General features: G+C 39.1%; 1 protein-coding gene across 4 annotated transcripts in view; it reads left to right on the top strand.

Moving 5' to 3' along the window:
- Window positions 1–1,280: 1,280 nt before the first annotated feature.
- fmr1 (FMRP translational regulator 1) overlaps window positions 1,281–11,725 on the top strand; it is a 12,178-nt gene continuing 1,733 nt past the window's right edge. The window contains exons 1-16 of one of the 4 annotated variants that reach the window (XR_006252546.1): window positions 1,281–1,569; window positions 2,292–2,344; window positions 2,552–2,645; window positions 2,891–2,962; window positions 3,143–3,291; window positions 3,381–3,474; window positions 3,549–3,665; window positions 5,445–5,615; window positions 5,706–5,784; window positions 5,897–6,009; window positions 6,436–6,522; window positions 6,964–7,162; window positions 7,374–7,556; window positions 8,536–8,615; window positions 9,402–9,663; window positions 10,806–11,725. The exon at window positions 10,806–11,725 is cut by the window's right edge and continues 511 nt beyond it. Coding sequence is in view for 2 of the 4 variants with exons in the window: in XM_043257515.1 (XP_043113450.1) it covers window positions 1,519–1,569; window positions 2,292–2,344; window positions 2,552–2,645; window positions 2,891–2,962; window positions 3,143–3,291; window positions 3,381–3,474; window positions 3,549–3,665; window positions 5,445–5,615; window positions 5,706–5,784; window positions 5,897–6,009; window positions 6,436–6,522; window positions 6,964–7,162; window positions 7,374–7,556; window positions 8,536–8,615; window positions 9,402–9,569 (1,710 nt within the window). In the remaining 2 variants the exon portion in view is untranslated. Of the gene's footprint in view, window positions 1,570–2,291; window positions 2,345–2,551; window positions 2,646–2,890; window positions 2,963–3,142; window positions 3,292–3,380; window positions 3,475–3,548; window positions 3,666–5,444; window positions 5,616–5,705; window positions 5,785–5,896; window positions 6,010–6,435; window positions 6,523–6,963; window positions 7,163–7,373; window positions 7,557–8,535; window positions 8,616–9,401 lie in introns of all 4 variants that reach the window. The other 3 variants (XR_006252547.1, XM_043257515.1, XM_043257516.1) reach the window with 3 other exon arrangements.

The following is an 11,725-nucleotide window of genomic DNA, read 5'->3' as shown; positions in this document are numbered from 1 at the left end:
ATCAAACACAATAAAACCTCTACAAATGATTCAGAATGCAGCGATGAGCCCAATGAGCTCAATGAGCCCAAAAGAACCCATGTTACACCTCTCTTTATCTCCTTACATTGGCTACCGATTGCAGCAAAATGACTAAATGTAAATGTAAATGATAGACAGACAGACAGATGATAGATAGATAGATAGATAGATAGATAGATAGATAGATAGATAGATAGATAGATAGATAGATAGATAGATAGATAGATAGATAGATAGATAGATATGGAATGAATAAATAAAAGTATAGGTGAGATATAGGTGAGTTTCTTTAGTCATTTAGAGAAAAGCTGTCAGAATGAAAAAAAACATCACACAGTGATCCACTAGAGATCCACATGCATCTAGTCCACCAGGTAGCATCTAGTGTGATAAAAAAAAAGAGAAAAACATTAAAATCTGGGTGTTATGAAATGTATTTTTGATTAAGATGTTTCCTTAAAACAATGCTTCTATCCTAAATACAGGTCCATAAACTATAATAACTCTTCCTCCAGTGAGCCCAATAACACGCTTGTTAAAAAACGTTTAGGGTTGTTTTCACTTGTAAAAGTGTGCTCGATCTGTGCCTATTTCTCTTCTGGTTCAGAATGAGTTTTCTCAAAGTTATATGGATATCAATAAAGATAGCGACGGTTTGATGTTAAAAACACCTTAACTATGATTTGCTTATCATGTAAACACAACTTCTGGCTTCACAAGATGCTAACTGATGGACAGGAGCCCTGAGCATTACTGTGATGTTTTTATCAGCCGCTTGGACCCTCGTTCTGACGAAACCCATTCACTTCAGAAGATCCACTGTTAAGAAAATGATTTAAAATATCAACAAATGAAGAAACAGTTTAACCTGTATCTCTGGATGGACTGTCCGAGAGTACATTTTTACTTTTGGGCGAACTGGTCATTTAAGGATGCTTAAAATGTACATATTTATTTATTTTACAGCTTTGAATGAAGGCCATAATTGCATACGTTTATGCAAATTTCGAACGATATAAATTAACTCGAAAAATGTAAATCAAGTTGGAAACCCAACTACTGATATTGATATGCTCGTTCCTAAATGTATAACTGTTTTTGAAAAAAAAAATAGTTATGGGAAGGGAATAATTTTATTTATTTATTTTTAATAAAACTGTATTTTTTTAGCGTAATATATAATTGGAGAAAAACGCGTGCAGAATTGAAGCCGATGCTTGTCACGTGACGGGGGCGTGTCCTCTCGAGTGAAGGGAAGCGGGCCCGTGTCACGTGACGGGGGAAATAGGGAGGCTCTTGTGTTTACATCAATGCATTCAACGGCGGCTGCTGCAGAGCGTCTACACATCAATGTTTTGCTTTCATTTCTTTAAAAACGAGCACGATCGTCCGTACACGCGCTAGTTCCGACCGCGTCCGAGCGTAGCGCCGCCGTGCGATAAAGAGAGAGCGCCTCTGCTGCAGCTGTGATCGGTCGTGTATTAGATTACTGGCGTCATGGACGAGCTCGCGGTGGAAGTGCGAGGAGCGAGCGGAGCTTTCTACAAGGTGGGTTTCGGATGTCGTGCCGCGTGCCCCCTGCGTGCGTCTGACTCGCCGAATGGTGGAAATCGCGTTTGGATAACGCGATTCGGTCCGTCGCGAACGCAGATCTCGATTGACGCTGGCGCAGTAGGCCCTTGTCTGCCTATAACGCAAGGCCTCTTCGACGACTGTTTGCATGGACAGGCTTTAATGATTCGTCGCGATAATTTGATAGCGTGCGTGTTATTAATGCGCGCGAGCTGTGTCGACGCCGGGATGCGTGAGTGTGCTGGCTCGGATCTGGACGGCACGCTGAGTCCTCCGCTTAATGATGCAAATGTATCTCTTTGTACATCATACAAATAAAAAAAACAAACACCTTTATGGTTCTAGGCCTAATGTAATAATTGATACGCCTCTTTAATGCTTTCAAAAGCCATCAGCCGTAGGTCGAGGGCAATTTTAAGTCATCGTATGCATTACAGCTAATAATAAATCAGCACTGTTTCCATGTTCTAGCATATCTGGGGATTTTAAAATGCTTGAAATGAATGCAGTGCTAAACAAATACTTCTTAAAGGCTGTGTTTTGTTCTACGTAACACTTTTTTTTAATGTTATGATTTGAATAACATAATAGCAGTCAACTAATTACACTTTGGCTGTGTTTATGTAACCCCTGTATCATAAAATGGTCTATTTTCACTGATCGAATGCTCTTTATTAATACGTTTTCTTTTCTCACAGGCCTTTATTAAGGATGTTCATGAGAGTACAGTCACAGTGTCTTTTGAGAACAAGTGAGTACCAAAATAAATAATCGTACTCTGAAGCCATGGCCTCATATTCAGATTTCCATATTTTGTTCTGCCGCCGGCATAAACGTGTACGATATATGAGGGTGTATAACTTCGTGAAATCTGATACTGTATTGATTCCTGATGCAGTTACGAAAAAGGCAAAATATAAAAGGAATAAATATGTAATTTAATTTTGTCGTTTTGCAGTTGGCAGCCAGAACGACAGATTCCTTTCCACGATGTTCGGTTTCCTCCTCCGACCGGCTTTCAGAAAGAGATAAACGAGAGCGATGAAGTGGAGGTATGTGCTATCAGAGATTATTATTACATAAAAATTTATTATTTTATTATTTTTATTATATATATATATATATATATATATATATATATATATATATATATATATATATATATATATATATATATATATTTTTTTTTTTATATATATTTTTTTATTATTAATCAGGTATTACACAAATGCTCTGACCTTTTGTGTGTGTGTGTGTGTGTGTGTGTGTGTTTACCACGTTTTCTCGTCTTCCGCAGGTTTACTCCAGGGCCAATGATAAAGAGCCCTGTGGATGGTGGCTAGCCAAAGTTCGCATGGTGAAAGGAGAGGTAAGCAGTTTAGCAAGCAGATTCTCTTCTGTACAAGTAGAATATACCATTTATACGCAAGCAAAATAAAAACGGTCATTAACATTATTTAAAAAAAGGAACTACAATAACGGCTCTACTGTACAGTTCCGTGCGTTATGCACCGTAACGGTATTTTTCCCTTCCGTCCTGCGCTTATAGTTTTACGTGATAGAATACGCGGCCTGTGACGCAACGCTAAACGAAATCGTCACATTAGAGAGGCTACGACCTGTGAACCCCAACAAAGCCGCTTCGAAGAACACCTTTCTCAAAATCAGACTAGACGTTCCTGAAGACCTGAGACAGATGTAAGTGTGTCGTTTTTATCAAGATCCAAGGTTTGACTTCATACTGGGACGCTGTTATATCTAAAATGTTTTTTTTTTTTTTTTAATAGGTGCGCGAAAGACTCCGCTCATAAAGACTTCAAAAAAGCGATCGGAGCGTTCAACGTCACTTACGACTCGGAAGAAAAGCAGCTGGTCATTTTGGTAAACGCGCGACGCTCGAAATCGCTCTCGCGTTCGTAACTCGCGCTAAGTCGGTTGTCGTCTTTCTCTTTCAGTCTGTGAACGAGGTTACGGCGAAGCGAATAGCCATGCTGAGTGACATGCACTTCAGGAGCCTGCGCACAAAGCTGACGCTGATACTGAGGAATGAGGAAGCCACCCGACAGCTGGAGGTACTGCCTGACGTTTAGTGTCGGGTTCGGCCTGCTCCGTGCCTTAGTTTATGCAAAATAGTTTCTATTTCTCAGGAGCGTAATCAAATTTTACTGCTGCGATGATATAGCCGTCTCGAGGAAGGCTGGTAGCATTTGGGCAAATTCTTTGGTTCGTTTCTTACTGTTGGAAAGTCCTGCAGCGTGTCTTTGGGACGCGAATGCATGCGGTGGCAGCAGAGACGGTCTATATTTAACAGGTGTAAAAGAGTATTGCGTGCACATGCACAGCTGTGATGGCCCGTATCCCTGCTTTAGCATAATATGATACTCTGTTGATACGCAGAGCTATATTTACAGATGCGTAGGCTCCATATAGGTATTGTTTTAGCTCTTAAAGTGCGTTTGTGGGTAAGGGTTAAAGGTTAGGGTAAAATTATGGACACTTAAGGTGTGTGTTGGGATATATATATATATATATATATATATATATATATATATATATGTGTATATATATATATATATATATATGTATATATATATATATATATATATGGGTCAGAGGTGAGATCAAGCATCAAAAAATGTCATGTTTAATTATAGTTATTTTCTGTATGGGGAAAAAAATAATGACCATCTTACGTTTTGACCTTGATTTACAGAAAAATCATAATTCAGCATAACGTTGTTTACCGAAAAGTCTTGAGGTGGCATTAAAATACTCGCACCGCTGCCCGCAAATACAAACTAATTTTGATTTTAAATATTTGCTACTGTTTTGCTACTATCATTCAAAACCAAAATGGGTTGAATCATTTAAAATGGATTGAAATATAAATACGATCACTTATATAAGCGTTTTAAACTTATTCTAAGCATGTAGTTGCTTTTTTAATTTTTATTTTAATTTTTTTTTTTTACATGAATATAAATTGCGTTAAAGTTATTCGGCATTAAAGTGGACACTGTGCTTAAGATGTAATATGCTTTGCATATACAAAAATCATTACTTTTTTATTAATGAAATTTTATTTGATGTTATCACCAGAAGTCTAGTCTTTGACCCATATGCAAAAAAGTTTGGGCATCCCTTGCAGAATCTGTGAAAAAATTATTATTAAAGAAATATACAATTATTATTATTATTATTATTATTTTAGTACTGTCGAGTAAGATATTTTACACACAAGATGTTTACATTAGTCCACAAAAGTATGTTTAAAAAAACATATTTTTTTATTTATTTTTATTTATTTATTTATTTAATTTTGTTTTATTTTATATTAAAATAACCCCTCCAAAAAAAACAAAACTGAGGACAGTTTAGGGACAAATATTAAAAAAGGTTCAAACCTTGATGCTCCAGAAGGAAACAAGTTGTTTTCAGTTTTATCGCACACCTTTTTAATTATCATAATCGAACAAAATGGTTGTATTAACACAATTATGCAGCGGTTACAAATATTGCCCTTGGAGAATATGTTCGGCAAATACGTGTGCCCACGGTTTTTGAACTGGCTCTTATTCAGAGAGCGCTCTTGTGTGTCAGGCAGTGCAACATTTTCACATCCGAATCGAATCACGTCCACCGCGCGTCCTTGTGCATCTTCCTTTACGGGCCTAATCATGCATCGCAAAACGTATATAATTATAACGAATGCAGATATTAACTTCGTTGCTAATAAAATAACACGCAGCGCATTCATGCACTCCGTGCGCATGTAAAGCATTAGAAGCGTTTGAATGTGTAGCCATGTCGGGACACTGGTAAGATTCAAACTGGCCTTTTTCCCCCTCCAGAGTTCTCGGCAACTGGCCTCGAGGTTCCACGAGCAGTTCGTGGTGCGCGACGACCTCATGGGATTGGCCATAGGTACCCACGGGGCGAACATCCAGCAGGCCAGAAAGATTCCTGGGGTCACAACCATCGATCTCGACGAAGAGACCTGCACTTTTCACATCTATGGAGAGGTAACCGCTTTATTCGCGACTTTCTGGTACGGGTGAGCTCTGGCCGTCTGAATGCGCGAGCCTGTCTCGACCGTTTGTTTTGAATTGCAGGACCAGGAGGCTGTACGGAAGGCCAGAAGCTACCTGGAATTTTCTGAAGATATTATCAAAGTTCCTAGGAATTTAGTCGGTGAGGACAAACGAAAAAAAGAACCGCTTTCTCCTTCAAGGGTCGGACACGCTGTCCTGCGCCGCTGGCGGTTAATGCGCATCGTTAAATTATTTTCTACCCTGTCCTGCAGGAAAAGTCATTGGCAAGAGTGGGAAGCTGATTCAAGAGGTTGTGGATAAATCGGGTGTTGTCAGAGTTCGAGTGGAACCGGAAAATGACAAAAAGCCTTCTCCATTAGAAGAGGTCAGTGAGTGGGCTGCTGGACACACTCGTTGTTGTATTTATGAGCGGCAAAAGTGATGATGCTGAAAAAAGACGTTAAATCAGAGCAACTGGTGTGGACTGTTATAGCCATCTAATCAATTTTAGGAGTACTAATTTTGCTAAATATTTAAAGCCTGCTTTAAGAATGGCAAAACTGAAGCTGACTAAAATTACTAAAGTGTGAGTGTATTTATATGTATGTGTGTGTGTGTGTGTGCGTGTGTGTTAGTGAAGAGTTTACTTACAAAATCAGATAACTAATTCAATTATGGTTTTGTTGGTTTGGTTTCATGGTTTGTTACCATGTCTTCAGTTTAGTAATTTTTAGTTGGTAATGTTTTAACCCAGCTTCAGGGTGACAAAATTACAAAACATAATTCATACCAACTTGAATTACAACCACAGGGAATGGTGCCATTTGTGTTTGTGGGGACAAAGGAAAGCATTTCAAATGCACGGATTCTGCTGGACTACCATCTGAATTATCTGAAGGTTAGAACCAGTTTTATAAATTTTTCCCGTGACACGGTATCTAGCATACCTGGGGTTACTGTTTTGCCCATGCAACTATGTAACTCATCAGGTTTGACTCTTTTACTTCTTTTGTTGAAATTTCTTCTTTGGGAGTCAAAAAATGTCAGACCTGAGTTTTGTTTTATTTAATTTGACCAAGAATTGCACATTCTTATACTTAAGACTTTATTTTAAGAAGCATCCCCATATACCAGTCAGACCTGAGTTTTTACTTACCATAGCATTTGTGGTTTGTGTTTTTGTTTTTTTTGGTTTTCTCACAAAGCGCATTAGTCCTCATTGCAAAGCGGCGGTTTTTCCATTAATGACGTACTAAATACCCCAGAGATAATCATGTGAGGTTTTCTTCTCTTAGTTCTTGCGTGACGGTCCGTTCTTTGTTTGTTTGTTCTGGTTCAGGAGGTGGATCAGCTGCGAATGGAACGACTGCAGATCGATGAGCAGCTCCGACAGATCGGCGGAGGGCCGAGAGCTCTGCCGGGACGACCCGAGAAAGAAAAACCTTTCATGGCCGATAATGGAATGGGACCTTCGCGAGGTGGCGGCAAACCCTTCGGTCGTGGAGGGAGAGGGAGACGGGGCCCGACGCTGGCTTCAGGTAAGACCTTAAATAAAAGCAATTCGAGCGTATCTGGATACGGAAATGTTTCATCGCACTGAAGCTTCAAAGCATTACTAAGAAAAAAAATGTATGCAATTAAATGACTTCCTGTAATAAAAAATGCCATTGGTTTGATATGTAAGCAATAGTTAAAGCATAATGTCAATTATGTTAATCATTTTTTCGTTATCTGCTGTATTTGTCCCAGGCACCAACTCTGAGGCCTCTAATGCATCTGAGACCGAATCTGACCACAGAGATGAGCTCAGTGATTGGTCCCTGGCCCCTACAGATGAGGAGTCCATGGGTTACCCCAAAAGAGCCCCCGATGGACGCAAAAGGGGTGGAGGACCTCGGGGTCGTGGAGGGAGAGGAAGAGGAGGATACAAAAGTCAGTTTTTGAGCCGTCACTCATTTTGAAGGAACACTTCACTTTTTTGGGGGAAATAGACTCGTTCACCAACTCCCTCAGAGTTAATAAGTTGAGTTCAAAAATGACCAAAGAGTTACAATATTTTTCCCATTTAAAACTGGACTCTTCTGTAGTTTTATATCGTGTACCAAGACCGGCGGAAAATGAAAAGTTGCAATTTTGTTGGCCCGATATGATTAGGAACGATGCTCTCGTTCCGGCGTAATAGTCAAGGAAGTCTGCGGTGATATCATGGGGAGCATGTCTTGAAAGCTGGGGACTATTTTCCACAGTCGCTGTGTGGTAGTGCGGCGCTTCTGGTCTAATCGGACTCAATGATCTATGCTAAGCTATGCTAAAAGTGCTATCGCCAGACCCAGAGATTGGGTGAATGGAACTCCAAAAAAAAAAAAGTGGAGTGTTCTTTATAAGGCCTTTTACAATGTTTCTTAAAGTGTGTGTGCGTGTGTGTATATATGTATGTTTGTTTGTATGCGTGCGTGGATTTATTCATTTATTTATTTAAGGGTGTGTTCACACTTGCACATTTGGAAAAGACCTTTTTGGTCCTGGTTCGCTTAGCGTTCACACTGGCGTTTTTTTTGACAGCGGATCCAATTTCCCCTACCCGTCCCGTTTTTTGGTTTATATAAGAAGCACTTGCTTTGTGCAGCGTTCACATTTCATTCAAAGCACACCAGAGTTTGTTTGGAAGCGCGCCGACATCCATCTTTTCAGCGGTTTCATTTCGCTTGTTTGGTGCACACCAGGGTTTGGACGTCAACGTTCGCTCTAAAAGAGCGTTCACACCAGTGTGCGTTTCAGACGAACCAAACATGACGAGTGTGAACACACCCCAAGATTGCCAGTCAACTGTAAAGTAATCAGCATTACATTTTTTTATTTTAATTTTTGATACCATGTATGGGTTTCGAATGATCTTTTTGTCTCGACTCAGCTGAAGACATGCACTGGAATGAGTCCCGCTCCCGTAGTTCCAGAGACTCAAAGCTGAGACCCCAGGAAGACACATTGCAGGTCTCACTCAGTCTACTTTTCTATATTCAAAAGATCGGTTATTTTGCTTATTAGTGAACGAAGACGTAACGCTTTACAATACGGTGTTGTTTGTTAACATTGGTTGATTGATTAACACAAACAAGCAATGAAAAATACATTATATCTTTGTTAAATGTTAGTTCGTTAAATCAGTTCGATCGTTAGTTCATCTCGGTTCAGTTTATTAACTAATGTCAACAAACGTGAATTTAATAATGCATTCGTAAATGCTGAAATGAACAGGATTAATAAATGCCGTAGAATTATTATTCATTCTTAGTTCGTTTATTAAAGTTAGCTAATAAACCTTACTGTAAAGTATTACCCATAAAAGATGAAGTTTTTACATTTTAAACATTTTTATCTGGTAATAAGGCAACTGGTGGTTTAAACCAGTACTATAAACGTGGCTAAATATTGATCTGTTGTGTTTATTATTCATATTTGCATTATTTAGAGCCATTTATCATTTATTTAGTTTACCGGGACTTTTTGTATATAATTAATGTTTGTCAAATTTCATATTTTAATAAATGCCGAACATTGGAATAAATTAGATTTTAATAATAAATTGATAATGCCAGCAAAATATTTAAAAGGTTACAAATATTTTTGTAAATTCAGTCTACATGGAATGAAACATTTCGCGATTTAAATATTTCTCGACTTCTTTCACGTTCATCAAGCAGTTGTTTCATGCGAGTAATTATTTTCATGCGAGCTGCATATTTTTATTTTTAATTTTTTTTTCCGCTTCTTGATCAGATCCGTATCGACAGCAATAACGAGAGGAGCGTTCACACCAGCCGAGGCTCCCAGGCCCTGGCAGGAGACAGCGGAGGGAACCGGCAGAGACCCATAAAGGACAGAGGGATGAAGAAAGACAAGCAGGACGGCCCGGACAGCCAAGCCGTTGTGAACGGCGTTTCGTAGAGAATAACGTGCCCCCCTTTCCCCCATTCTCCCACTCAGCTCCACCAATCCAGATGCTTCTTCATTAGAGACACATTAGGCCAAAGAGAACCAGGTCAGTAGGGCTGTCGCAAGACATGACATAAAGCACACTTTGTAATTGTTAGCTGGGGTAAAAGACGAGGTCTCTTGGTGAACGGTGTGTTGAATTCGGTAGTCTTCACGGATTAGAGAGACCGGTCTCTAAATCACAACTGAAGCTACAGGTTTTCTAATTGACTTTCTAAACAACTACCTATGAAACATAAAGAAGCTGTGGATTAAATGTCTCTCAAAATGGAATGTTTTCCAAGCAATTGGTTTTTAACCTTTTTTTTTTTCGGTTTTGTTTTCCACATTGTCCAAACAAAAGGGAAAGAAACACATTGGAGGATGAACTCAAGCGCTCTGGGCCCAAGTTTTATGCCACATCTCACGGCATACGTTGTTTTTTGTTTTGTTTTTTTACGCGCTTCGGTGTCCGCGATTACTCGAGCCCATTCTGATGTGAGATCTTAGCCACATCGTTAGCAAAAAAATAACAAAAAAAAAAAAAAAAAATGGCAAATGAAAAATAAAAAAAAGCTCCTGTCTGGATCTGTGCCTTTAACTAGTGTGGATAGTATCATAATTTGGATGTTTAAATCAGGGAAGAAGACGCGAACAACCTGTCTGAGCAACATGTGTTGCAATCTCAGCCGACGACTAAAAAAATGTTAGTTTTTTGTTTCGTTTTTATTTTTTTTTTTATTTAAATTTTTATTTTTTTTTTCCCTGTGCTGCATGTATTTCACCAACATTTTTGTATGTCTGAAAAGCAGGATTCTATCAAGTCGGCCGAATTCTGATATTTTGCCATAGCTGAATTGTGTGTAGTAAAGGTATTAACCTAATTAAACTAGTCAACTGTGGAAGTCATAAATTGTAACCGACCACCCAGAGACGAACATCAATGCTAATTCAACGACGTCAACATCACAGAATACCAGTTCGTTTTGTCGCTTAGCATATCTTTGCATCATAGGACTTTTATTTTATTTTTTGTTTCTTTTTTGTTTCTTTTTTTTTTTTTTTTTTTAGTAGAGGTAGCAAAGCAGTTTACTCCAGGAAAAAAAATTCAAAAACAAACAAAAAAAAAACCCATCATGTCTGTAGTTTTACTCTCGCGCAAGTCAAACTCGTTGGGACTTCTTTTTTGGTTTTTCTCCTCACAAACAGGGTGGAAATGCTCGTTTTGGTTTTCGTTCATGCTGACCACAGTAAACTGCCATCTCTCCTGCTGTATCTCTCAGCGTCAGGTGTGAAGCACTTATATCAAATCTCTGTAACATTGTCTGTGTCCTAACAATGGCTCATCATAGACTGAAAATGTTGAACTGTGGGGTTGCATACTGTATATTACGTCATCCGTTAAGAGATTGTTGCTGTTCTTTTTAGATTGAACTTTAAATGTGCACTTATCATGTTTGTGTTACTCTGCAAGTACTTTATAATCTATAAACCTATAATAAACTAGAATGTGATAAGACTTCCTCGGCAGGTGAATCACATGTATGCTGTCAACATAACTAAACTGAAGTTTAGATATCTTCGCTAATTTTGAGTCTACTGTACTTTTTCCGCTTGGGGGGCGAGGAGGGGGATGTAGGCGATGTTAACTTTGATATGAAAACCGTCTGTCTTATCCGATTAGTGCTTGTGCATTAAACTTTAGTTTACATTTTCGAGAAGACGCGATGCTGTTCTGAACCCACGATTCTTTCCAAACCTACTGTGACGATGACCACGGTAGTTTTTTTTTTTTTTTTTTTTATTGTTGTTGCTTTTCCTTTTGACTTGTACAGCAAGAAACCCGTTCTTTGCTCTCTTTTCCTCTACGTTTGTAGTTCTCTTTGCGCTCCTGTGCTCTCGCTAGTCACCTCGGCGAATAACCAGCTCTACCCGTTAAAGCTTATACACACCGGTTCGGAAGCGATTTGCCCGGGAATACGAAACGGAAGCTGAAAAGAACCCGTGACCGGCGGAGGATTCGCGGGAAAGACAAACCACTCTCTCTCGACGGAGGCGGCCCCGGATGCCCCTCTCGCGTGGCTCTTAAAAAAAAAAAAGAATTTTAAAAAATAGCCTTTACTTCAGAA

Source organism: Puntigrus tetrazona, chromosome 14 (genome assembly GCF_018831695.1).
Source record: "Puntigrus tetrazona isolate hp1 chromosome 14, ASM1883169v1, whole genome shotgun sequence".
In the NCBI taxonomy this organism is placed as follows: Eukaryota; Metazoa; Chordata; class Actinopteri; order Cypriniformes; family Cyprinidae; genus Puntigrus; species Puntigrus tetrazona.
The sequence above is the reverse complement of the archived record's forward strand: the minus strand, read 5'-3'. Positions and strand labels throughout refer to the sequence as shown.